This window comes from Juglans microcarpa x Juglans regia, chromosome 6S (assembly GCF_004785595.1).
Source record: "Juglans microcarpa x Juglans regia isolate MS1-56 chromosome 6S, Jm3101_v1.0, whole genome shotgun sequence".
NCBI classification, from domain to species: Eukaryota; Viridiplantae; Streptophyta; class Magnoliopsida; order Fagales; family Juglandaceae; genus Juglans; species Juglans microcarpa x Juglans regia.
In genome coordinates, this window is record NC_054605.1 from 10926401 (window position 1) to 10953413 (window position 27013).

Here is a 27013-nt window from a genome sequence, read left to right on the forward strand (position 1 = left end):
AAACGACAGACTCTGCCCACAACCATCAAAACGCCTCGTTTTGCCTAATCTTCACAACACTGTCTTCCTCGTTCACCAGACGACGCCGTTTTTAGTTTAAATCTTTCGTCACTTCACTTCGTACTTCGTAGAACCACATCTTCCAGTAACACTTCACTTTCTTCTAATGACAGTTTGAGACGCGAGAGAATGAGGCCTCAGATCGCGCTGTTTGGTGATTCGATAACGGAGCAGTCATTCAGATCAGGTGGATGGGGAGCTGCTCTTGCCGACACTTACACTCGCAAGGTTTCACATTTATTCATTATTTTTTGCATTTCTTTTTCTTCTGGGAAAGATTTGATGAAAATGTACTTAACTGTAGTTTCCGCCTTTTTGTTTGTTATGTGTCAAGGCTGATATAGTGAATCGTGGGTATGGTGGATACAATACCAGATGGGCTTTGTTCTTGCTGCATCAACTTTTCCCTTTTGTAAGTTTTCCTCCTTTTTTCTTTCCTAAAAACAAAAAAAAATCCCTTCTTTTGGTGGTTGTCGGTGCTCTAAATTCAGATCGTACCCTTTTGCATTACAATTACTGCTTTTCAAAAATGAAGAAGGAAAAACCCGAACTAGCCCAGTGATTATAATTTTGTTTTCTTTCCTGTCTTTGGATTTTTTGAACTCCTTGAAGCACGTTGATTTCATCTCTTTGAGATGTTATTAGTACAATTTTGCTCGTGTTTGTGTGCGCGAGATTGCTCTCTTGACCAAACTCATGATGTTTGTGGATAATTCGTAATTATATTTTTTGGAAGCACACAGAAATGACGATTTAGATGTACCTATGAGCAGAGGGTCTGCATTTAGTACCTTCTCTGATCAACCTTCATAATCTCTATAAAATCCTGAGAGAAACATCAAGGGTTTTGGATCACATTTATTATGCCAGCAAAAATTTCACTGTCAGATACGTCAAGCTTCCTGCTCATGAGTCAAGGGAGGGAGGGTTACCGTCTAGTGGGTTTCATGGAGGAGGGAGGGTGACTTACAGTGGAGATCTAAAGAGAAAAACTTCCTGCAGGCTTAACCTTTCTCCCCTAAAAACGGCATCCAATTTGAATGTGCCACGTAGACACTCTATTTTCAAACCTTGTGGCCTCATTGCAGAGAAACTCTCCCCTTTCCATCTCCCTCCCTCCCTTCCCTCTCTCTCTCCTCTCTCTCTGTGGAACCACTCGCTTCCTCGAGCTCTAGCCCCACCCACTCCTGAAAGTCCTGTCGGGCTCGGGCCCGAGCCCCACCACTCCCTCCCTCCTTCCCTCTCGTCGAGCCCTAGCCCCACCCCTGCCTCCCTCCCGTCTCTCTCTGTACTCTTTCTCTCCAGCAGGCGAACCCATTCCATTAGGTAATAAGGCGTGTGTAAGGGAAAGTGGGAATTTGTGTGGTAGACAAAAGAAAAATATTTGAATTGATGGGGGGCTTAAGTGCAATAGAACACATCGAACATCATAAGATAAAGGAAAATGATACTCAATAAATGAGGACAGCTAAGTTAGTAGGCAAATTCGGAGCCCATCTATCCCTCGAAAGCAAATTGTTACGAACATCAAGAAAAAAAGTCTTTCAGGAAAAGGATTTTACATCAAAAATTTTCAGATTCAGAAGATATAAATAAGATTGCATGGGTCAGCTCTCTCGTTGATCTCAACATGGCAGCCCTTAAAATCACCAAAAAGCACCACAAACACCTTAATAACCCTTCCCCGTTGACCCCAACAGGCCTACCTTCCATCCAAGTACCTTCCATCCGAGGAACTTTGTTTTTCAGTTCCCAAAGAGTGCCTTCATGCCAAATCTTCTCGATCAGGGAGGACTTCCAGATTCTTTGGAGCTCCAACCATGGTGGTTATATCTCAATTTATCATTAATCAAGTCCTTCTAGATCCATATGGTCTACCATACCGGGCCAAGCCTGCATTGGCTGCGACGGGCTAGGGAGGTTTGCCGGGCTGTGATGGATTGGGGAGGTGCGGCGGTTTGGAGTGTAAGTGAGGTGCGGCAGAGTGCAAGGGATTTCATTGAAGTGAATATGTTCTCTGTTTTTCTAACGTATTTGATTTTGCTATCCCCTGTAATGTGGTTCATGGGATTTAGATGTGGATTGCTAACGTGTCCATTTGTTATTTGTTGCTGTTGAAGGACTGAGAATCGCGTAATCGTCCAGAAGAGGGCCTAAGATCTAAAAGCCTGGCTCAGAGAGAGAGAGAGAGAGAGAGTGACTTATGGAGCTCTGACGGTGGTCCTGCTCCTCGAAGGTTTGCTTGCCAAGGAGAGAGAGAGAGAGAGAGAGAGGACGGAGTGAAATTTGGGAAAAAAATGTTTCTTTCTTATGCAGTGCGGTCTACCATTGGGTTCATGTGAGGTCTACGTGGCAGCCTACCATTCGCTGCTGTTGATAGGGGAATATCGGTTGGGACTTGCGGGAAGGTTTTCTCTTTTAAATAACTTGGGTTTTCGTCCATTTGCAAATGACCACAATATTGGTAATATTGATACTTGAGATTTTTAAAGTCTGCAATTAATAACTTCCGTCCATCTTCATCTAATCCACTAATGGGTTATTTTCCATGTGGCATTTTTGACACATATAAGCCAATAAAAAGTTGACAAGTGTCCCCTTAATGACATGTCAGCAAATTTATTAAATAATAAAATAAAAAGTTTCAAATGAATTTTAAAACCTAAAAGTATTGAAAAATTTGAAATTAAAAAAAGAATGTTGGTTTAGGGGAAATCTCCCACCTCCCTCCTTGCCACCTCTCAAGGGTCTGATCCGGTCGCAGAGTAGCCTGGACTCACCCCATGACGCTAGCTTCGGTATCTCTTGCTTGCGACCTCCCCGTGACCACAACTAATCGTGGGGTTGCTGGTAGCCATTCTGCAACCTGCTTTGGCATTGCGGGGTGACTGCGAGCCACCTTGTGAATGCTGCTGATCCACCGGATTAGCACCATGTGGAGTGACTGCAGGCCACCTCATGAGAGAGAGAGAGAGAGAGAGAGAGAGAGAGAGAGAGAAGGGGGGCGGGAGGGTAGCTACAGCCACCCATGGGGGAGGAGAAATCTATTCTAAACCAACTTTTTTTTCTAATTTTGAATTGTTTAATAGTTTTTAGGTTCTAAGATTTATTTAAAATTCTTTATTTTAATGTTTTAAATTTGCTGACATGTCGTTAAGGGGACACATATTTTGATTGACAAACACGTGCCAAAAATGCTATGCGGTAAAATTTTGTTAGTGGATTAAACAAAGATGAATTGATGTTTTTAATTGCAAATTTTAAAAATCATAGGTATTAATGTTGCAAATGTCAAAAGTGTACCACTTTTGGGCCATTTCAAGCTTACCACTCAAATGGCCCTCTTGACGTGGCACCACCATGTGGTGCTATGCAGTTTATTAAAAAAAAACTATTCAAAACGAAAGGGCGTTCGAAAACACAAAAAGAGGAATACTAAAAACCCTAAGTTCTCTCTGCTACTTTTGTGTTTGTGTTTTTATTTTTTATTTTTTTAATAAACCACATGGCACCAGCCAAGTTAAGAATGCCATTTGAGCGGTAAGTTCATGGCCAAGTAGCATTATTCATGTAAAAAACCAAGGTGGTCATTTGCAAACTGCCAAAAACCCAGGAACTGAATTCATAATCAACCCTTAAATAATAGCGTTTTGTATATAATGTATATTTTTATATATAATAACATGAAAAGGAGCACTGCAACATATTCCAATATATAAAACAATTATCTACATGTTTATCAATCTAAAGATGATTAATGAATATCATGGGAGTCATAAATCATGAATTAGAGATTTTGATTCTTTCTTAAATGGAAAAAGCTTGTTATTTCGATTTGAAATTTTGTTTTTGAAGAAGAGCAAGAAAGGGTTGAAGAGACTATGAGATACAGAAAAATATACTTTGTGCTTTTAGAAAAATACATATTTTGACCTTTAAAAACTTTTTCAGGTCAAACGTTTGAGTTTACAGTTTTTCTTTTTGATAAGTAAAACTTTATTAACACCAATAGGCGTAGTCGAGTACATTAGATGTATACAAGAGAAACACCTAGTTGGAGTGCAAAAAAAGATACAAGGAACAAAAGAACATAAAGCCCATCAAGAAAAAAGATCCTAACAAAGCCCAAGCCCAAAGACGCGCCTACCTCGAGCTCTCACCAAACCACCACCAGTGCACCAATGCCTATCCCCAACAAACCAGGTTTTGCCCATTCACCAAGCCGCTGTAAAATCCCTAATACACTCCTCCATACTTGTAAACTTTGAAACAGCCTACTAGAAATATACAATTGGTTCTTTCTTCCCTCTGATCCTCCATCGACTTGGACTACCTCCCTTAGCGTCATAGTTGATTGCCCAAGTAAGACGCTTTAACTTTCTGATCTTCTTAGATCTTGATTTTGTTCCAAGTACGTGACCCGCCTCTATTGCAGTGAGTAGTGCTGTGAATTGTTCCTAAGGCTTCGTTTGGTTACTAAACTCATCTCAAATTATCATTACAACTTTTTTAAATTCCAATACAAAATATAATAAACAATTCAACTTTTTCAAATCCCAAAATAATAATAATATTAAAAAATAATATTCTAACAATATTTTATCATCTCAACTCAACTCAGTTCAACATTCAAACGCAGCCTAAATCTCGCATCTCCTCGATTCTGTCACCTCCTTGGCCAGAGCTATTTGTTGACCCACAAGGTGCCTGAAGAGGTATCGAGGAACTAGTTCCCTCCATCATGGGTGGTGGTAGGGCTGAGCAAAAATCCGACAATCCGACTCAGAATCCGACTCCGCACTGGCTCCGCTTGGAGTCGGAGGTTTTTTCCTCTTGGAAGTCGGAGTCGGAGTCGGAGTCGGAGTCATTGATGAACCGACTCCGTCTCCGCTCCGATCCGACTCCGACCCTCCGACTCCACCTCCGCCTCCGACGTGGCCCTCCGACTCCGATTTTATACATATTTTATAAAAAGATGTGTTTTTCTATATATTAATTATTTAAATTTTATACAACTATATCTTATATAGTTAGTTAAACTCAATAATATACTAGTTAAATAATATATTTATACTATAATATATAGACTAAATTGACTAATAATAGTTTAGTATATGACTATATGTAAATATCATACTATTACAAATTTACAATATTACTACCATGTAACACTAAATTACTAATGTATAAATATAATAGCATGTAATACTAATGTATATATAATATACTATAAACACTAAGATGCATAATAACATCAACATGTAATATTGTAATACTAATGGATAAACACTAATCTATAAATTTATAATAACATATAATACTAATGTATAATAACTAAAGTATTATTCATATAAATTACTAATAGTATTAATTACTATATATAAATTAGTAAACCACTTTAAGCCTATATATAAATTACCATATAAATCACTATAGTATTAATTACTAATACTATATTACTATATGATACTATTAACTATAGTGATATACTAGTATTAGACATTAGTGTACTAATACAATCAGTGATATAATTAGTATAATATTTATACTAATACTATTATATAGTTATACTAAATTAAAATCACTATAGCAAATACTAATATATAATTATGCTAATCACTATAACTAATACTAATACTAATATAGACTATAGTTATAACTTATAGTATTATAACTATACTAAATCACTATAACTTATACTAATATAGTTATATTACTATAGGGTACTATTAACTATAGTGATATACTAGTATTAGTATACTAATACTATTAGTGATATAGTTAGTATAATATTTATACTAATACTATTATATAGTTATATTAAATTAAAATCACTATATCAAAAGTTTAATCAAAAGTTAGTATGTTACTTGTTTTATTTAGTTGTATTTTTTGTTATAATCAAAAGTTTAATTAGTTTAGATTGTAATGTTGAGAAAATTGAAATTTGAAAGCCCATAATTTTTTTTTTTTTAAAAAAAGTGGGTCAAATATGAATTTAAAAAAGACAAAAAATAAAAAATAAAAAAATCTGACTCTGCTCCGACAAGTCGGAGTCGGAGTCGGAGTTGGAGCGGATTCTGTAGGTCTCGGAGTCGGAGTCGGAGGTCGGATTTGACCTCCGACAAAGTCAGAGTCGGAGTTGGAGGTTGGGCCCTCCGACTCCGAAACGGTCGGTGCTCAGCCCTAGGTGGTGGAGCCATGGGCGCCATTTGAAGTTTTGGGTTAGCAGAAAACCCAGAAACTCCCGAAAGGCTTAGCAATACTCAGGTTCAGTCGGCGAACTTTTCTATGACACCCTTGGTGGGGGGCAGTCCGTTTCAGCAATCTTTACGCCAATACCCGACATAGAACCCACTTCAAATATAGATGACCTGCTTCTCCTTTTAACCCGCCACACTCTCCTAGGTTTGGATATCGAAATTGGGCCAAACCCAACTTTCTTTTTTCCTTTATCTAATTTTATAGGACTTGACCCATCTCTTAACATGTCAAGCCCACTCTTTTGTGTAAATGACTTGTGATTCGACTCCCCTTGATTGGGCCTTACAACTCCCTTACCACCTCTTAACACGCCTGACCCATCCAGTTTTGCTGATAACATGGCAACCGCTGCCTTAAACTCAGCAAGCTGGTTTTGCATCTCTTTCAATGTACAATGCATGCCATTAGGAAGACCAAAACCATCCATTGTTTCGTAAGAAATGCTTCTTAAGCTTTCAGAGGAGTCGAACCCTTTCTGACTATGTCCATGCGCAGTCTGTATAGGCTGCATACCCCTTTCACTGCTTCCTTTCTTGCCCCTATTATCAAACTGAGTTGCCGAAGCATGACCCTGTATTCAGAGCTTCTGCATATGATCGCCTCACCACCGTGGTTGTGCTCGGGTCGTTTGCTCCGTTCCATATTGTTTTTCTCATGAGTAGATAAATTCCTTTGGCTTTTCCCCAATGATCCATCTCCATGATTGCGTGAAAATAGAGCAGCAAATCTGTGCAACTCGACAACAAATTTCTCCCAACCCAGGCCATCATACACGTTCGAAATGACTAGAACCCCCCGTCGACCTCCTTCACCATACTTGGTTACAGTTAAGAATCTACCGTGTACGTTGGAACATCGTTGAACCATGAAGGCTCTGTTTCCTTCGCATGTGTTTGATGAATTCCGATTGTCTTTCCGCCTGAAACACAGCTTCCACTGCATCCACCAGCCCCCCTAAAAGTAGACTTTTATTAAAGATCTGGATTACATTTCTAGTTTTATAAAAAGTCTCTATGCATATTTTTTTTAGCATATTTGGAGGGACTAAGTTCTTTAAAACTATTTTGTTTAGGAGGTCATTTTAAATTTTTGGGAAGCCAAAGAATTTTTTTTTAAACTTTTTTTTTTTTTTTTTTTGAGGATAGAGGAGCGTTTTGTTAGATTTTTTGGGTTTTAAGGTTTGTCTCAAAGTTTGGGGGAAGAAGTTTTGTTAGAACTTTTTAGGAGAGTAGTGAATGGGTTTGCTTGGGGTTTTTAGGGATCAAAATTTATTTTTTGGTAATTTTATAAGGGAGGCAGAGAGATTTTATTGATTATATACTTTTTTTTTTTTTTGGGGGGGGTGGGGGCTTTGCTCGCTACCTCCGCTAGAGCTACACCTTTATGTGTACTTTGGTACTTATGGATGTTGCAGATTAGCTGAGGATTGAAAGGGATGGAATGTTTTTTTTGTTCTTTTTCACCTGCAACTGCAACTGGTACTCATTGGTCAATCTTTTATCTGTTTTTTTGCCTGCATTTTCATTTTTTTTTCTTTTTTCTGTTTGAGGCGTTCCCTTTGGTAAACTTCTTGCGACCCTGTGTGGCGCTTGGTGTTTTTTTTTTTTTCAAAATGAACAGTGCATGTGAATAAAAAATAGTATAACCACTGTGATACTGTTAAATTCAAGCAGGTCACTCATATAGCTTCCTCTGCAGGACTCTACAAAACCCCCTGTTGCTGCAACAATTTTCTTTGGGGCTAATGATGCAGCTCTTTTGGGAAGAACCAGTGAACGACAACATGTTCCTATTGAAGAGTACAAAGAGAATCTTAGAAAAGTCGTTCATCATTTGAAGGTTCAAATTTTGTTTCTTGCTTTTAATAACCATTTTAGTATCTTGAATCCCGCTTCGAAAACTCACTCTCTACTAGATGTTATACTTTTGGTTTGACTTATGATCTGTAAGTAATGTGTTCTTTTCTGTCCATTCATTGTACCAGATCTGCCAACTGATATTCTTTTGGCTCATGCTTTCAAGAAAAATAAGCCAAAACTTAGGGGGGAGGGTTTTTTTTTTTTTTTGGGGGGGGGGGGGGGGGGGTAATAAAATGACCTGAAAGAATGGTCAGAATATTGCTTCCTACTATGCATTTTGGTGTCTTTCAAGGACTACATGCATGGATTGGATTATTGGTACTTCTATATTGTATTTAGCTGCGTGTAAGCTAGATATTTTGATTCTTTAGGCTAACACCTTTTTGTTCGACTCAAGGACATAACTCAAGGACATATAAATTTTTTTGGCACATTTTCTTTTCCTTTTTTTTTTTCCCAAGGAAAGTGTTGAGGATTTCTGCCTAGACAGCACCCCTATACACTTGCTTAAATGTAGTCTTTAGCAGCTTCTGGAGCAATAATGACACGTGGTGCATGTTTCTGGGTTTTCATTTTATATGATTTGACAAGAATCCTATTATGTTTAGAATCATTTATATCACTGCCATATAACAGCAGTCATGGGATGCCTGTAGGGTTAATTGATAGCAAACGTCAGGTAGGTATGCTCCTTCCAAGGTCCAAGGTTTGAATCCCACTAGGTGCAAACAATCTCAAGGGTCATCGGACTAGGGGATTTTTCCCTTGAATTACCCAAGGTGCACTTGCGGGAAGCTTCTTGCCAAGGGCCTGTGCACCCTTGAGATTAGTTGGGACGCTGTTCCTGGACACTCGGTGCCAATAAAAAAAAGTTCAGGTAAAACACTGGTTTGACATTTTGGAGTTTTGAGACTTTTGGAAATGACTCTCAGGAAATCTGGGTTGCAGTTGTTTTAGGGTTTAAAGATAGCAAAGGCTTTGAGTTTTATACCAGAAAAAGCTTGGAAAATATGTCGATTCGAGGTTTGTTTATGGTATTCAAAGTACTACTTTTAGAGAAACCCAATTAGTTAGAAAGAGGCAAAATGCAGGGGCTGCTGTTCCAAGTGCAGTGGACAAATTCAAGAACAGCAATTTGATTCTTGAGCTGTTTGAGATTTTCCTTAAAATAGTCTTTTGAGTTATTGCAGTTCGGATTTCACGAAGGAAGATTATGGTGCTGTTTGGATAGTGAGATGAGATGAGATGGTTTTAGTTGAAAGTTGAATAAAATCTTGTTAGAATATTATTTTTTAATATTATTATTATTTTGAGATTTGAAAAAGTTGAATTGTTTATTATATTTTGTGTAAAAATTTGGAAAAGTTGTAATGATGAGATAAGATGAGATGAAACACTTTCACTATCCAAAAAGGGCCTATGTGTATATTTGTGGAATTGGATTGAAATGTCTGGAAAACTAAGGGACATCTATTTAATTATATAAAAGCCAAGTTTTCAATTGTTGACTTGGCATTCATACCATTAAATTTGGGAATGAAAGGGTGCAAAAGAGACTTGCACCAAGTGAAAAGAGAAGGTGATCTGAAACGTCAAGCGGTGAAAAGAGAGAGAGATGAATGCCAAGCGGTGAGTCCAGAGGGTTAAACTCCCAACTTGGTCTTTGTTCAAACACGTTCTCCAAGCGGTGAGTCTCATTACAGAACAACGATAAAAGAAGATAATAGATTTATAACCAAAAAATAACAAGCACCTGAGTCACCAACAACATGTACCCGAACCTGCCCACAAGGCGGTCCACTGTTTTGCTCTTTGTTGTCCCTCTCACGGTCCCTCCAAAACATGTTTTCCTCCGAAACTTTAAACCGAACTCACCTCCAAACAAAGACCCACCAATTTACTTCCTTGCGTATTCACCAGTCCAAGTCTAATGAAACAAACCCAAACACCGTGAAAAGCAAGAGTCTCTCAATATGGATACCCCGGATTTCAATCTCAAATCCATATTAGATGAGAAATAGGCTAAGATCTAAGCCGCAATTACATAATCTATTACAAAACATCTGCTATGAGAACGGATACAATTACTCGCGATGCTCAACAAGAAAAACACTGGAAAGCACCAACAGATCTGGCTTGAAATCTTAATCCTGGAGTCGGTGTGTATTGATGCAAGCTTAGGCTACAAAAATCGCCAAAAATAAGAAGTGGGTCTCTTCGAATGCAAGTTTAAACTCAAAAACGGCAAATATAAGAAGCGGGTCTTGCTCAAAACTGATGGTGGAAGTGAAGTAGTTCGTGGAACTAAAAGTGACTTAAGTGTCTAAGAGAGAGAGAGAGAGAGAGAGTGAAATAGATACCAGGGCCAAGTGGGGCATTTAGAGACGACGGAAAGGAAGACTAGATGGTAAACCACCGACAGTAAACCATGGGAACAACTAATGGTAAACCACAAAAGCCACACCACTGAAACAGGGGAAGTGTTTCCACTGTGAGCCACGTCGCCAAGCCCCAACCCATCGTTACCACTGGCACAGAGAACTCCAACGGGCACTCCATGTCAATGATATCTATATATGGCAGTATATATATATGGCTGTAAATAGTAGTAGTTGTATATAGGCGCCAACTTAAGTTTTATTTCCTTTCTTGTATTGTTTTATTCTTTCCTAGAATTTTCTGGGCAATTTTTTTTCTCGGCAGATTACTTCCTTTGCTTGTGTTGGCATTGTCTGTTTTCAGACTAGTGCTTTCTGGGTCCATCGGCACAGATTAGTGTTTATCTTGGTTCTTTGGCTTGTGTCGGCACTCTCTGCCTTCACTTTCTAGGTTAATTTTTTCTGGGCAACTCTTTCTACACAGTTGTCGGCACTCTCTGTTTTTCCGAGCAATGTTTTTTGGCCTTTTTGGAGCTTTCGGTTAGTGGGTCATTTGCTACTGGAAATTTCAGCAGTTTCTATTTCATTAGAGAGGTGTTTTTTTTTTTGGGCTCTTTCGGTGCACTCTTCTTGGGCTCTCTGTGTATGCTTTTGCAGAGAGATTTTCTCAGGTTTTCGGTGCATTTTCTGGTAGTATTTTCTAGTAGTGGTTTTGGCATTTTCAGGTCAGTGTTCTTTGTGTTGTCTATCGGCAGCAAATTTTTTTTTCACTCCTTTTGATTTTGTGGTCATTATGTTGGGTGAAAATTCAATCCTTCGATTTAATGGAAAGAATTATGGAAGCTGAGAATTTTAGTTTCGAATGTTTGTGAAAGGAAAGGAATTATGGGGTCACTTGGATGGGTTTTCTGTGGCCCCTACTGATCTCAAAGAACTTAGTTCTTGGTCCAGCAAGGATGCCAAGATTGTTTCTTGGCTATTAAGTTTCGTTGAACCACATATGGCCAACAATCTTCGATCATTTACTACTGCTAAGGAGATGTGGGACTATTTTAGGCGCGTATATTATCAAGACAATATTGCACGCAAATTTCAAGTTGAGTTAGAGATTTCCAACTACAGACAAGGTAATCTCTCTATTGAACAGTTCTATGCTGGATTCCTAAATTTATGGAGTGAATATTCTGGGATAGTGTATTCTAAAGTTCCTAAGGAAGCCCTAGAAGCATTCCAAGTTGTTCATGCTGAGAGTCAAAGAGATCAATTCTTGATGAAACTAAGACCTGAGTTTGAGACTGCACGAGCTGGTTTGATAAACCGTAATCCTGTTCCTTCCCTAGATGTGTGCTTGGGGGAATTGAGAGAAGAGCAGCGTCTTGCTACTCAACATGGACTCACTCAAGAAACTGTGACAACTGAGATGGTTAATGTGGCATATGCTACTCAAGGGAAAGGAAGATCCAAGACACAGATACAGTGCTATAGTTGCAAGGAATTTGGGCATGTTGCAAAGGCATTGCAGCAGAAAAGTATGCAATTATTGCAAAAAGGAGGGCCATATTATTAAAGACTGTTGCGTGAGACCTCAAAATTGACAGGGCCAAGGATTTCATACTGCTGCCCAGGCTAATTTAGCTGCTGTCCCCTTTGTTTCTGCTCCAGGGCAGCCACCTACAACTAGTTCTTCATCGACTCTTACACCCGAGATGGTCCAACAGATGATTGTTTCCACTTTCTCTGCGCTTGGTCTTCAAGGTAAGGGAAATTTCCTCACCTCTCCTTGGTCGGTTGACTTTGTGGCTTCCAATCATATGACTGGAAATGCCGATGCTTTACATGATGTTCGTAAATATAAGGGTGACACATTCAAATAGCCAATGGTAATACTCTTCCTATCACTGCAATTGGAACTCTAGGGTCCTCTTTCAACAATGTATTTGTGTCACCAGAATTATCTACGAATATAATTTCTGTTGGACAGCTTGTAAATAATAATTGTGAGATTCATTTTGATTGTAATGGTTGTGTGCAGGATCAAGTGTTGGAGAACGTGATCGTGAAGGGGCCTAAAGTGGGACGTCTATTTCCTCTTCAGTTTTCCATTTCTAGTTTTGATTCCTTTGCTTGTACTGCTGTTACTAATAATAGTGATGTTTGGCATAAAAAATTGGGCCATCCCAATTCTTCTGTTTTGAATCATCTTATGAAACGAGGTCATTTGGGGAATAAAAATTCCGTTTCTATTGTGTCTTCTGATTGTAGCTCTTGTACACTTGGTAAAAGCAAATCTTTACCTATTCCTTTACATGGTAGTCACGTTTCTACATGTTTTGAGATAATTCATACTGATGTCTGGGGAGTGAGTCCCGTTCTTTCACATGCTCAATACAAGTATTTTGTGACCTTCATTGATGACAATAGCCGTTTCACTTGGATGTATTTTCTTCGATCAAAAGCCGATGTGTTTTCCACTTTTCAAGTTTTTGTTGTGTTTGTTGAGACTCAATTTTCTGCTTGTATTAAAACACTACGTTCTGACTCTGGGGGGGAATATATGTCTCATGATTTTTAGGATTTTCTCAAAACTAAGGGTATTCTCTCCCAACGCTCATGTCCTTACACCCCTCAGCAGAATAGGGTCTCTGAGCGTAAGAATCGTCATCTTTTGGATGTTGTTCGTACTTTGTTGATTGAATCTTCTGTGCCTCCTCGTTTTTATTGTTTACCCTCTCCAAATTTACAGTTTGACTCTCCATATTCTCGTCTGCTGGTGTTGTTCCTGAGTATAATTCTCTTCTTATATTTGGTTGTGTTTGTTTTGTTCACTTGCCATCCACTGAACGTCACAAGCTTTCTGCTCAGGCTGCTTGGTGTGCTTTTCTTGGGTATAGTAATGTTCACAAAGGGTTTGTGTGTTATGATGCGAATGCTCACAAACATCGTGTCTCTCGAAATGTGGTTTTCTTTGAAAACCAATATTTCTTCCAGTCTTGCGTTTCACATGATTCTACTTCTGCTCAGTTGCCTATTTTTGATGATGTGTCTTGTACTCTTGAACGTTTTAAGCCAGGGCTTGTGTATCAAAGACGTTGTCCACAGTCTCCGCTGCCCCTTCTTGTCACAGAATCGACATCTGATCCCATCCCAACTGAACCTCGATGATCATCTTGAGTTTCACGTCCCCCGGACAGGTATGGATTCGTACATACTGCCCATTAGGCTACTCTTGATACTACTTTTGTGCCCAAGTCTTATTCTCAGGCTGCTACTCAAGCTTGTTGGAGGCAAGCTATGCGAGATGAACTTCAGGCTCTTCAGGATAACCACACTTGGGACATCGTCCCATGTCCTAATGGCGTAAAACTCATTAGCTGCAAATGGGTGCATACTATTAAACTCCGGCCTGATGGTACTATTCAAAGATATAAGGCCCGTTTAGTGGCTCTTGGAAACTATCAGGAGTATGGCCTTGATTATGAAGAGACCTTTGCACCCGTCGCCAAGATGACTACTGTACGTACTCTTCTCACCATCGCTGCTTCCAAAGGCTGGTCTCTTAGGCAGATGGATGTGAAAAATGTGTTCTTACATGGGGATTTGAAGGAAGAAATCTATATGTCTCCTCCTCCTGGTATGTTCAATTCATCCTCCACTGAGGTTTGTTAGTTGAAGCGGTCTTTATATGGCTTAAAGCAGGCACTGCGTGCATGGTTTGAGAAGTTTCGAACCACTCTTCTTGATTTTCATTTTACTCAAAGTTGGTTTGATTCTTCTCTCTTTATTCAGAGAATTGCCATTGGACTTGTTGTTCTTTTAGTATATGTCGATGATATAGTTATCACAGGTTCTGATTCTCACCTAATTGAGCGACTACAGCAGCATCTGAAAACTACCTTTCATATGAAAGACCTTGGCTCACTTCAGTATTTTCTTGGTCTCGAGGTACATTCTTGTCCCAATGGTATGCTTTTGCATCAGTACAAGTATACACAAGAGATTCTCACCTTGGTTGGGCTTCAATCTGGAAACTCAGTACTTGCACCTCTGGAGGTCAATTTAAAGCTTTGTCAGGATGAGGGCGACCTATTATCTGATCCATCTCTGTATTGGCAGTTAGTAGGGAGTTTAAATTACTTGACTATTACCTAACCTGATATTTCATTTGCTGTCCAGCAAGTCAGTTAGTTTATGCAGGCTCCTCGTCAATCTCATCTAGCAGTAATACGACGGATCATTCATTATCTCAAAGGTACATCTGGTAGAGGGTTATTCTTTTCTATTGAGAATTCCTTACAATTAACAGGTTATAGTGATGCTGATTGGGCTGGTTGTGTGGATACTCGTCGTTCAGTTACTGGTTGATGTATGTTTCTTGGTAATGCTCTCATTTCTTGGAAAAGTAAGAAGTAGGATCGAGTATCCAAATCTTCTACTGAATCTGAGTATCGTGCTATGTCATCAGCATGTTCCGAGATTGTGTGGCTTTGGGGTTTAATGAGTGAACTTGGTGTTCCGCAACTTACTCCTACTCCTCTTCATGCCGATAACACCAGTGCTATTCAGATTGCTGCCAATTCTGTGTTCCATGAGCGCCCCAAACATATTGAAGTAGATTGTCATTCCATTCGTGAGGCATTTGATCATCATGTGATTACACTTCCTCACATTTCCACCGAATACCAAACTACTGACGTCTTTACCAAGGCTATGTCTCGCCACCGTCATCAATTCATGATGGACACATTGATGCTTCTTGATCGACCTGCACCAATTTGAGGGGGGATGTCAATGACATCTATATATGGCAGTAAATATATATATGGCTGTAAATAGCAGTAGTTGTATATAGGCACCAACTTAAGTTTTATTTCCTTTCTTGTATTGTTTTATTCTTTCCTATTTTACAGATGATTAGTAGGCTGTAATTAGGGCTTGGCAGTTGATATAATATACGGAAACTCTCATTTGAGGGGTATTCAAGCAAACTTGACACTCCATGCCGCTCCAGGTCTGCCGTGTTCTCTCCATTTTCTCTCTCTCTCACTCTCTCCTTCTCTCGGCGTTGCACCACCACTGCCCAAAGAACCCAGTCGTGTCGCCGGTCTTTCCCCAGCCACCCAGAGCCGCCGCGCATCAGCCTCCTCTCTCGGTGAGTCCATCGCAGAACTTCTCCCTTTCTCAGTAAGTTATCGCACCCCTCTCTCCCACTCTCTTGATGGCCTCTGTTTTCTTTATAAGTTAAAGTCACTTTTAGGTCTTTAGTTTACTACGTACATATGTTAACATTATTACAAAAATACCCCAGCCTTTTTAGGATTAACAGTTGAGAATGATTTTAGTGTTATTAAGATTTTAAGTTTTGAGAAATATAGGTTATTTTAGTATCTTAGGTTATAAGTGTTATTAAGATTTTAGGTTTTGGGGAATATAGGTTATTTTAGTATCTTAGGTTATAATTACAAAGTCGTGTTTAATTAGAGATTTATGAGGATTTTAGGTGTGGTATGGCACCGCACCTCACTCTACACGGTTTAATTCGTGCATCAAGACCAAAGCAAGAATACGTGTTATAACACCTACTCAGCGTTTTGACTTTGACATACCCAGTGCCAACTCCAAAAATAAATGTAGTGGTTGACCCTGGTCCAAGCTACCGATCCAGGTTAGTGAGCAATACACAAGATGATTTTCCCATGCTCAATATAAAGTCTGCAGGCCGCCAATCAGATCCAATATATTAGGACCCTTTTAATGATCCAGGACCTTATATTCCAACTATTCCAAACTATTCACATTCGTTACAAGGTCAATACAAATCTGAAATGGCATCGAATAGGGCAATTGACAAGAATTGGATTAGTTGGGATAATTTTGAGGCTTGGAATGATTTTTAGGAATGGAGCCGTGATTAGTAGATTAGTGAAGGCATATGATATTTATTTTTCGATTAAAACTATGTATTTTTTCATTTTATGTTTGTTAGCAATTTTCTGACAATAATTTATTTGATGAATATGTAATGTATCAATGTATTACCATTTTATTATAATTACTAGCAATGACTCTACTATGCACGGTTGAAATGTGTAGTGTAAGTGAAGACATTTAATGAAAAGTTGGTGTGATTTTATTTTCCATCCCATGATTTTTTTTTAAAAAAAAAAATACATGCCAAGATATCTGGTCGCTTGGCCACTGTCTCAATTTTCGTTCTTTTGTATTTGTCAAGTATGTGGATTGTGCGACGTAGAAGATGAACGATAATGGATAATATAGGAAGTGCAACAAGAATGTGTGTTGATGGTGAATGAAGCAGAGATAGTACAATAGACGAATATCTAATATATATCTATAAAATCCAGCATAAATAACGGTCTGCGTAATGCGTGGGTATAGGCTCGTTAGAATAATATAGAGTTCACCTATATAAAAAAAAGAAAGAATAATATAGAGTTCCTTTCCTACTTTCGGCCACTTCAAAGCCATCAAAATTCAGTGTTTACAAACATTAGCCGAAAACCCTTGATTTTCTTTGGATCCTTTTAGAACTTTTGAAGTCACAAGTTTTCCTCAAACTTTGCCACCAAAATGATTTTGTTGCTGCTTTCTCACGTTATTTTGGTTTCTATGCTATTTTTCCTTTGTGAGAGACTTTGGGAAGTGTACGACTTCTGCATCCACCTAATTCTCTTTTACATGTTTATATTAATGCAGAAAATAGTATATGCATAAAGGTCTATAGAAAGCACTAGTCGCATTTGTGCTTTATACATACCAAAACGACTTATCAAGATTACAATTGGAGCTCCTTGAGATCATTTACCAATTAAAGAACCAATGTGAGACTTGACACTCTTTCAACTCTACCATACTTCGCCCATCCAATCTCACCCATTCATATCCTGAACATCTTTGTCAAGTTCCACCTTACACTATACATGGTGTTATTAGGTTGACTTTGAAACCATTTGTAAAGAATTAAGGAAGATACTTGCCTCATTTTGTGCATATACTCCAGAATGGCCGGTCAATGTTGCAATCATAGTTCATTGAAGTAATTTATAAAGCTTAGTTCCTCCTAGTAAGGAATCAATGAGGGACTTGAGACTCTTTCAATATTATCATGATTCACCTATCCAACTTAGGAATTAACTAATCAGAGCATTACAAGATATACTCCAAAGTCCTTTGAAAGATTTGGATCATAAGAATTTTGTTTTCATTTTAGAATGAGTTTTTCGTGACAGATCTGTCTTGGCCAATATCTTATCTTAAAGGATGCATCTTGACGGAAAAATGTTGTGGAAAACAATAAAAGATGATAGTAGAATTGATAGAGTTCACTTTTCATTTCACTTTGTTGTCGATTGGTGCAACTCACACTCCATCTTTTTCCTAGTAAGAGGCAAGCGTGGTGAGTGGTCAATTGCTAAATCTCTTCTCATTGTGTTTAGGGATTTTGTTGCAGGAATGCTCCCCCACCATGTTAGTTGTGCTTATTACTCCTCCTCCAGTTGATGAGGTTGGGCGTAGAGATTATGCTCAGTATGTAACCTTCTCATATGAATTCAATAGATGCTTCTCTTTTATTGGTTTAACTTGGCCTTCACAAGTCAAAGGGCGGGGATCCCTAGTGAAGGTAGAAATCAATCTTAGGCCCTGGTAGAAAGGCACTTTACCAGCTAAGCTTGCTGGCATCTCCAATGAAAACTTGCATACTAATTGTTGAAAACTTGGAATTGCTATCTCCAGCAATGCCTTTACTTATCATAAAAAAAAAAAAAAAACGAAAGAAAAAGAAAGAAAAAAGAAAAAATCGCCAACAATGCCTTCGTAGTTGCTCCATCAATCTCTAATAGCTCCAATATCATGATGCCACATGCACTGCAGCTACTGCTTCGCCTCTTCTTAATCAATGCTATTATCAGTCATAGCTGTCTGGTATAATGTTAGAATACATATATGGTCTAATTTTATTTTCTTGAAAATATTGTTTGTTTGTTACTTTATTGGAGGTAAGATTTTAATTGGATTCAGCAGATCTGTATATGGGGAGAAAGCGATGGAACTGCCATAGAGGACAAATGAAGTGACGGGCCTATATGCCAAGCAGTGTGTTGAACTGGCCAAGGAAATGGGTCTCTGTTCCATTGATCTATGGTCAAAAATGCAGGAAACCGGGGGCTGGCAGAAGAAATTCCTAAGGTTTGTTATAATTGGATCTTTAAAGAAACTAATCTATTTGGCAGAAAAAATCATTTGACATTCTGCTGGAATTTCAGAAAAAACTGGGTCCAACCAGATTTTTCTTGGTGAGAAGTTCCTTTTCGATATGTGATTATGTTAGAGGCTGGCACGAGAATCTCATTGGGTTAAACTTTTCTCCATGATTTTATACTGAAAAAAAAACTTTTGGTTAATGTCACCTTTTCTCTGGAAGTATCATTGTTAGGGATATCCAGATTACACAGAACGTGTACTGTCTTTTAAATATAGAAGCCCTTCTGAGAAATCTGCTGAAGATTTCATCATGGAGGAAATAATGTGAACAGAATGTTCTCAATTTCTCTTGTTTTCACTTTACAGTGATGGGCTGCATCTGACACCAGAAGGCAATGCAGTGGTACATGAAGAAGTCGTAAGAGTGTTCAATCAATTATGGCTTTCTGCTGCAGAAATGCCAGATGATTTTCCTAGCCACTCAGAAATCGATGGGAAGAACCCCGAGAAAGCTTTCCAGCAACAATGCATTTAGTCTTTTACACCCTTATATTTGTTTTCATTTTACTCTTTGATCAAAATTGGAGTCATGCTCAAAAAAAAAAAAAAAAAAAAAAAAAAAAAAAAAAAAAAAAAGGGATCTCATTTTACACCCCAAATAGTTAAGAAGTCGCTAATCTTCGATGAATGCATCATGTATGCTCTTACCGTGTGCTGTTAATGAATACACTTTCAGTTCTATCTAGCGATTCCTGGAAATAAATATGTTCTACGTCCCCTGTTAGTATGGGTCCTGTCCTGTACTCTATTTATCGGTCTTAATTGGATCAATTGCTTTGTTGGAACTCTTCCCTTGCTTGCTTTGTCTCGCCTATAATTGGATAGTATGGCATTCTTTCTTTAGTAACAAGCTGAAGTAACAAGGCTTGTTCAAACAAAAGAGATACGGAAGTTAATGAACTACTGATTTGAAAGCGTAATCTGGGCGAATATGTCAAAGTGGTCATCTACTTAACAGTAATTTCTTTGAAAAATGAACTACTATGTGAATTTGATGAACATTTCTATATTCTGAAGCTCTTGGATGTGTACAGAATTTGGCTGGCTGGCTGGAAAATTGGATACTTATGGACTGTGGAAACAATACTTCTGTCTTTCCCTGTGTAAACACACAATTCCCCCGTCTGCTTTAAAAACAGTTTCTGTACAATTAAGGTAACTAAATGCATGGCGTTATCATAACCTCATTAATTAGGAAATACTGGTGGTTATGCAATGCGACATGTTTCTGTTGTGTTTCATTTTCCACCACCAAAGTGGCCATTAAATTTCTACTTTAACCTCATTTTGTGTCATAATTCAATTAATTTCAGTTACTCGGGAACAAATTTAATACTTGGAGTGTATATATAATATTTTAGATGTTTTCAGGGTTATGTTGGATATATAAGAAAAATGTCCAGGAAAAGGAATATATATATAATGAGAGCAAACAGAGTGAAAAATAGATGAAGCACCAAAGTTTGCATTTATAAATGGCTATTAGGATGTTTTTCATATATATATATATGTATATATATTTATCAAAAACTTAAAACTGAGGTTTTTTACATTTGAGTTGATAATTATAAGACCATTATATATAGAATATTTACACCCCAAAGTGAAAATGCTGTACAAAGTGTTGCCTCTTACACAGGTGTTTATTCTATGAGTGATGCTAGGCTGCCGCCTAGCAGTGACTGTTGGGCGTGCTGTCTAGGTAAAATTTTTATTTTTATTTATTTTTATTTTTCCTTTTCATATTTTTTAACATCTTTAAACATTTTTAAAAAATAAAAAATATAAATACACTAATAGTCACTTATTTAATCAGTAAGTAAAAAAAAAATTAAAAAAAAAATAAATAGATGAGCGGTCAAAATGAGAGGACATACTAGTATTATTTTTATAGTATATATCACTTTTATGAATAAAAATAATAGCTTTTTTTACTCGAGTTTTAAATTTTACATAATTAATGTCTCGATGCAGAATTGTATAAAGAAAGTTAAATAATGTGTATTGTTCTTTACTTTCATGACCCGAGTTTTCGAGCAACTGAAAGTACTGCATCTTGATTTCAATGCCATGGTAAATTGAAAATTAATGCCTCATTTATATTAACAAAGTTGAGAAAAAGCTCAGAATTAATTAAATAATTATCATAAATATTTCATTATCTTTACTAAATGTTGCAGGGCGTTTTGTAGAATCCCATAACGTGCATGACTACTCATGACTCGATCGATAAATATTTTATCCGCAGATGTCTGAAACCATGAACTTCTTTGACCATTCGACAAAGTATACATAACGGCTAGCTGGATCATATTTAATTCGTCATTGATCTTCATTCTTCATTAAATATTGCAGTTGCAAAAGTACCCATCAAAAACTAAGAAATGCCAAATTATGAGACCTCTGAGTGCAAAGGTCTGTTCACAAAAGTACTGTCTAGCAAATGCTAAGCAACCCTGACCATTGGATGAGTTAGAATTAATGTGCATGGTCTTCAACCTCAACAATTAATGCCTAATTCTCAAGGTCACGTATTAAGGAACACAAAGGTGATAGCTCCAAACCACAAAGCCATTTTTTCTTCATGATCAGTTTCTGCTCCTCTCTGATCCCATGGAGCTTCAAACTAAGCTGATGGAAAATCTTGGCTCCCAACCCATGCTTTTCTCTCCAACTTACTGCTTGAAACCCTCCATGAAAGATGAACTTTCGTTTGGAACTCCTTCATCAAAGTGTTTGTTGCAAGATTTTCACCATCCTGATCATGAGTTTCATGCTAATGGGTTTGCATCAAATCCCATTTTTGGGGTCCAAACCCATGAATGTTATGATTCATTAGATAATTTCACTTATGGATTCTCAACAGAGTGTAAGCCATTTGCAGAAAATGGTGGGCATGGTCATGTTATGGACAATTTCCAAACTGGAGGATACTTAAGTTTTCCTCAAACAAATCCCGCCGATATTGTGGCAACAGATGATCATCAGGGTCCCATGGCCTTCACAACTACTTTCCAAGATATGAAACCTGTGAATTTTATCGTACCAGATGAAGTCTCATGCATAACATCGGAAATTGGGTACTACAAAAAATTTGGCATGAATAAGAATAGGGCATTGCCAACAACAACAAGGGAATATAAAGGTCGGAAAAGGTCTAATTTGGTTAAGGGCCAATGGACGACTGAAGAAGACAGGTAGAGAAAGTTCAATTTCTCGTAATATATATAAGTTATGCTATATCACTACGAGAAAATTACTTATTTGTAACCAATTATTTCCTGCTAAAATGAATATATTTTCATAACAAATAGTTACTCTCGTCACAAATTTTCGTTTTTGTAGTGTATATACATCCATACTTTTATTCCACTTTCATCACATTGTACCGATATAGTTATGTCCATCAACTCTTGCTTTTTAGAACAACAAATTCACGGATCGATAGATAATACCACATCAATACAGTAAGATATAAGGGTACTGAGGTATATAATGTTGTGCATGCAGCAAGTTATAACTTTATATATATGATCATTCTCCACGATTGGTGTATTCCTATATATCAGGCTCTTGATTCAACTGGTTCAGCAATATGGAGTGAGGAAATGGTCTCATATTGCTCAAATGTTGCCAGCTGGGAGGATAGGAAAGCAGTGTAGAGAGAGATGGCATAACCATCTTAGGCCTGATATCAAGGTTTAAGTTTCTTAATTATTTATTTATTTATTTATTTTTTGTATATTATTCGATCTTCACACCATGTATCTGCTCCAGCTTTCTTAATTATTCACGCATGCGTTTGGTGTCTAATCAGTACATTATATGTATCTGATGTTTTTATCAGAATTCAATTATATATTATATCCATGACCACCAATATGAGCGAGTACTTGTGCACACAATATATAACTATAGCTAATTTTATTCATGTTGTCATCTTCTTTTTTATTACTTTGCAGAAGGATACGTGGAGTGAAGAGGAGGACAAGGTACTCATTCAGGCGCATGGAGAAGTAGGAAACAAATGGGCAGAGATTGCAAAGAGGCTGCCTGGAAGAACCGAAAACTCCATAAAAAACCACTGGAATGCAACCAAAAGAAGGCAATTCTCGAAACGAAAATGTCGTTCAAAATACCCTAGAAGCTCCCTTCTACAAGAATACATCAAGAGCTTGAATTTGGACTCAAACACGGTGCAAAACCAGACAAAAACAAATGCTAGTAATGACGGCGGCACAACCATTCATGATAACACACAGCTCAAACTCAAAGCACTAACTCAGCCAAAGATCATCACCAGTACGGAGTTTTACCCTGACAACTCGGTGTACTATGATTTTCATGAGGTCCTGGATTTTTGTTTCGATGGAAACTTGTCTCGTGAAAGCTGTAGCATTGGTTCTCTTCTCGGTGACTACATGCATTGCACTCTAATTGCTGACAAGAAAGATTTGGACGAGGAAAGCTGGCCTAATTCTGCTCTTCATGTGGTTGATGATCATGAGGAGAATGTGGTTTGTGATCCAGTTGTGGATGAGAAAGATTTTGAGATGGATGTCCCAGAACTGGATATGAATCCAGAGGTAGAGTGTGAGTCGAAGAAGGAGCTGGATTTGGTGGAGATGATCTCTCAAATCATTGAAATCAAATGACGTAGTAGTACTGCATGGCCTTAGAAGCTAGTATCATGCTATAAACATTAATACTAGGCTTCCAACTCAAGGGGCTTTAGAGTTTATGAGAGAGAGAGAGAGAGAGAGAGAGATTTGGCATCAGATTTTCTTTTTTCTTTTTTTTCTGTGGGCATGATCGGCTGAAGTTTTTTTCTAGTTTACTTTATGATACAGAAGTAGTACTTTAAGATTGGGAAAGATCGAGTTGGTGATCACATGCGGTGTGGGAAGGGGAAAATATACATCATAACAAAATAAAGGCAAACCTTGTTGGAAATCTTGTGAGGTATATATATGTGCTCAACTGTATGCAAATATTGCATTTTAATGATAATATATTTGTACAAATTATTGGCCACGTTTGTTGATCTTTGCAAATTCGAACTTTAGAGTTGAAAAAAGTGGAGTCTATTATTAAAAAATAATTTTTTTATGTGGTCTAGGGAGTTAATTCGATAATCAACTTCGATAATGCTAATATATTTTCCGAATCCTAATATATACTTCCAAATGCTCCAAATCAAACATAAGTACCTCTAATTCAATTAACCACACATATTCACATATCAGATCCTCAATACCATAAACCAGATAAAATAGGTCAACTTCTCCACATGTCTCAATTAACGTAATAAAATGAAATAGGGTTTACATAAGTCTTCATAATCATCTAAACATACTGAAATGTGTCTACTGAATAAATAAATCTACCAACAACACTAGTACCTCAAGGTACTCAACTCTATCCTCAGCTAATCTTGCACATGTACTCTATTACTGATCATCAGCTGAACCATCAAAGCCATTTGAAATATTGTGAAGATAAATGTAACGCCCATAACCGGGTGGGTTGGAGAATTACTACCTGTCACTTATAAACATGTAATCCAACACATCTAAAAATCTCTACAAAACTTTATAAGCAAAAACCAATCTCATATCTTCTAAATAAACACATTAAAAACTCCATAAAGTCAATACTACAATAATAATAAACCAAGGGGTTCACAATCTCCTGGTAGTTGTAACATACCAAACTGATAATTCCATAAGTCCTATTAAACCAAAAACATAATTAAATCTAAAAGACATCAAATCTAAAATACATCAGAATTCCTTCTTTTAACATCCTATCCTCGGCTTAATCATGCTCACAATTCCTAATCTAGGTCCTCAGTTGGACTCTCCACATCATCTGAAAATATTATAAAGATAAGGAGAGTGACTTATCAACAACTCGGTAAGCAGAGGAGATGTGCTAGCGTGCAAACATGAGCATTTACAAAGTACAGTATGCAGAACAAAATATTTTTCAAAGTTATCATGCAGAACAAAACATATTTTCAAAAGTAACAAATCGATGGTTTTAAGACAAGAAAAACCTAGAGTACTTTGACATAACATAACCTAAGCATCATCATCACATCAAAACAGAGCATCTCACAGAGCAGAGACCATGTTTCACCCCTGTGGTAGGGTTGTGCTAACCGCGGTGGCCAAACCAGGCAGAGACAGAGGTGAAATCTTTCCCTTTTTACTCTTGGAGCCCCGAGTGTGCACACATGAAAGACCATAATAAAACCACTTTGTTTCCAAAGTGGGTGCACTCAGAGACAAAGAAATTGGTACCAACCCAAACAGAGCAGAGCATAACAGAGTAGAGCAGAGCGGAGCAGAGACAAAGTCAGATACAAAATCAGTACACCATGCCAAAGGTTTTCAGATGCCATATCAAAATAAAACAGAGTACCAAAACATAATCAGATCATTTTCACATACTGAAAACAAAAGTCGGAGCATCTTTCTAAATCAAGGCACAAATTTTCAGATTCTCAATATTGTTCTTTCTCAAATTTCAAAGACAACATGACAAAATTTAGCTCATGTCTACACAATGCATGTTAGAAAATATTTTTCCTTTTTTCGTACAGATTTCATGAGTAGTGTAAATAAGCGACCGATGTTGGTTTTTTTTCCAAGTTCTCGTTTCATCACAAAAATATGCAAAGTTTTCAGAAAGTCAACCTCAGTCTCAATAATTCATGTAAAGCCTAGCATAGGAATCTCGCTTACCTGACTCCTGCAGCGTATTATCTATGCCTTAAATTCGACTTCTAATAGTCTCATCACCAATTGATAGCAAACAAAAATACACTAAGTGTTAAAATGACCATTGACACAACTTCGATCAAAGAAATTAAAACTCATGATTCCAAACCATATTTCAGCAAAATAACTTAACTCAAACAACCAAATAATAATCTGGACAGCCCACACTTCAACCCAAAATACTATATACCAACTCCAATATTGACCTATACACCCACCAAAACCAACGTCCACTCAAATAATCAACAAATCAAATCCATTTTAGCAGCCTATAACTCCAAGCAACCACCAACAACTCAACCAAAACAACACTACATATTAAACGTTTTTCTCCATTCACAACTCCACAAAAGAAAATCCAACACCTCTAAATATTAATCAGCACCCAACAAGACCCACTACTATTTATTTCTAAAGCACAAATCCAACAAAACAAATTTCATTCCTCTTACACACGTAAACAGGTGACTAAGGAAGTGTACACCAAGATCTTATACCTAGCGTCGTGTGATGATCAGTGAAAGAAAGGAGCGACGCAACACTGTCTAAAGACGAAAATAATTCCCTGTAATTTAGTGAGAGTTAGGATTTTGTTTCTTCAAGAGAGAAAATTTATCCAACTTTGTGCATAACTTACGGTTGGAGGCTCTACGGTTATGAGAATTTGAGTATAACAACACAATCATGGCACTACAACAAACCCGAAGACACACGGAAAAATCCACCAAAACCACGGACTGCACTAAAAACAAAATCTATTCAATAGCCATTTCGTATGAGAGGAAGAGAGATGTGAAATCTTAGAGAGGGAAAGAGAAAAGAGAAAGTTTACCAAATGAAGGAACTCTCGGCAACCCAAGTATGAGTTTTTGCCCCAAATCGCTGCACCAAACTCACTGGAAAGTCACTGAAATTCACAGGAGGTCAAGGGAGAGGAGATGAGAGGGGGCTACTGTTGAGAGGAAACTGGTGTGAGAGAAACAAAAGAAGAAAGAAACTATAAAGAATGTGGGGAGAATAGGTACTGGGTGAGTGAAAATCGGTTGGAAGAGAAACAAAAGAAAAACCAAAAAGAGAAAGAGAGGGAGAAACTATCGGAAAAAAGAAAAGAAAATAAGAGAAAGCAGGTGGGGGGAAAAAAATACCTACCAATACGATGTCGTTCAAGGGCCACGACACTGGGTCTTACAATAAAAGAGTAAGTTATCAACAACTCAGTAAGCAGAAAACATATACTAGTATGTAAACATGATGATTTACAAAGTTTAGAATGTGAAACAAAATATTTACTTTCAGAATACAGAATCAAAATATATTACAAAATAGTAGAGCGAATATTTCTAAAAAACATTCTTATTTAAAAAACAAAAATCATTTGGCATATCAA

The 27013-nt window shown here is 37.6% G+C and overlaps 1 protein-coding gene across 1 annotated transcript; it reads left to right on the plus strand.

The window, feature by feature from the left end:
• Positions 1-113: 113 nt before the first annotated feature.
• Positions 114-19536, plus strand: LOC121237666 (GDSL esterase/lipase At5g62930-like). Its single transcript, XM_041134509.1, has 6 exons — positions 114-288; positions 395-472; positions 8023-8163; positions 18030-18106; positions 18602-18766; positions 19148-19536. The coding sequence occupies exons 1-5, from the start codon at positions 190-192 to the stop codon at positions 18636-18638; spliced, it is 432 nt and encodes a 143-aa protein (XP_040990443.1). The 5' UTR covers positions 114-189; the 3' UTR covers positions 18639-18766; positions 19148-19536.
• The last annotated feature ends 7477 nt before the right edge of the window (positions 19537-27013 follow it).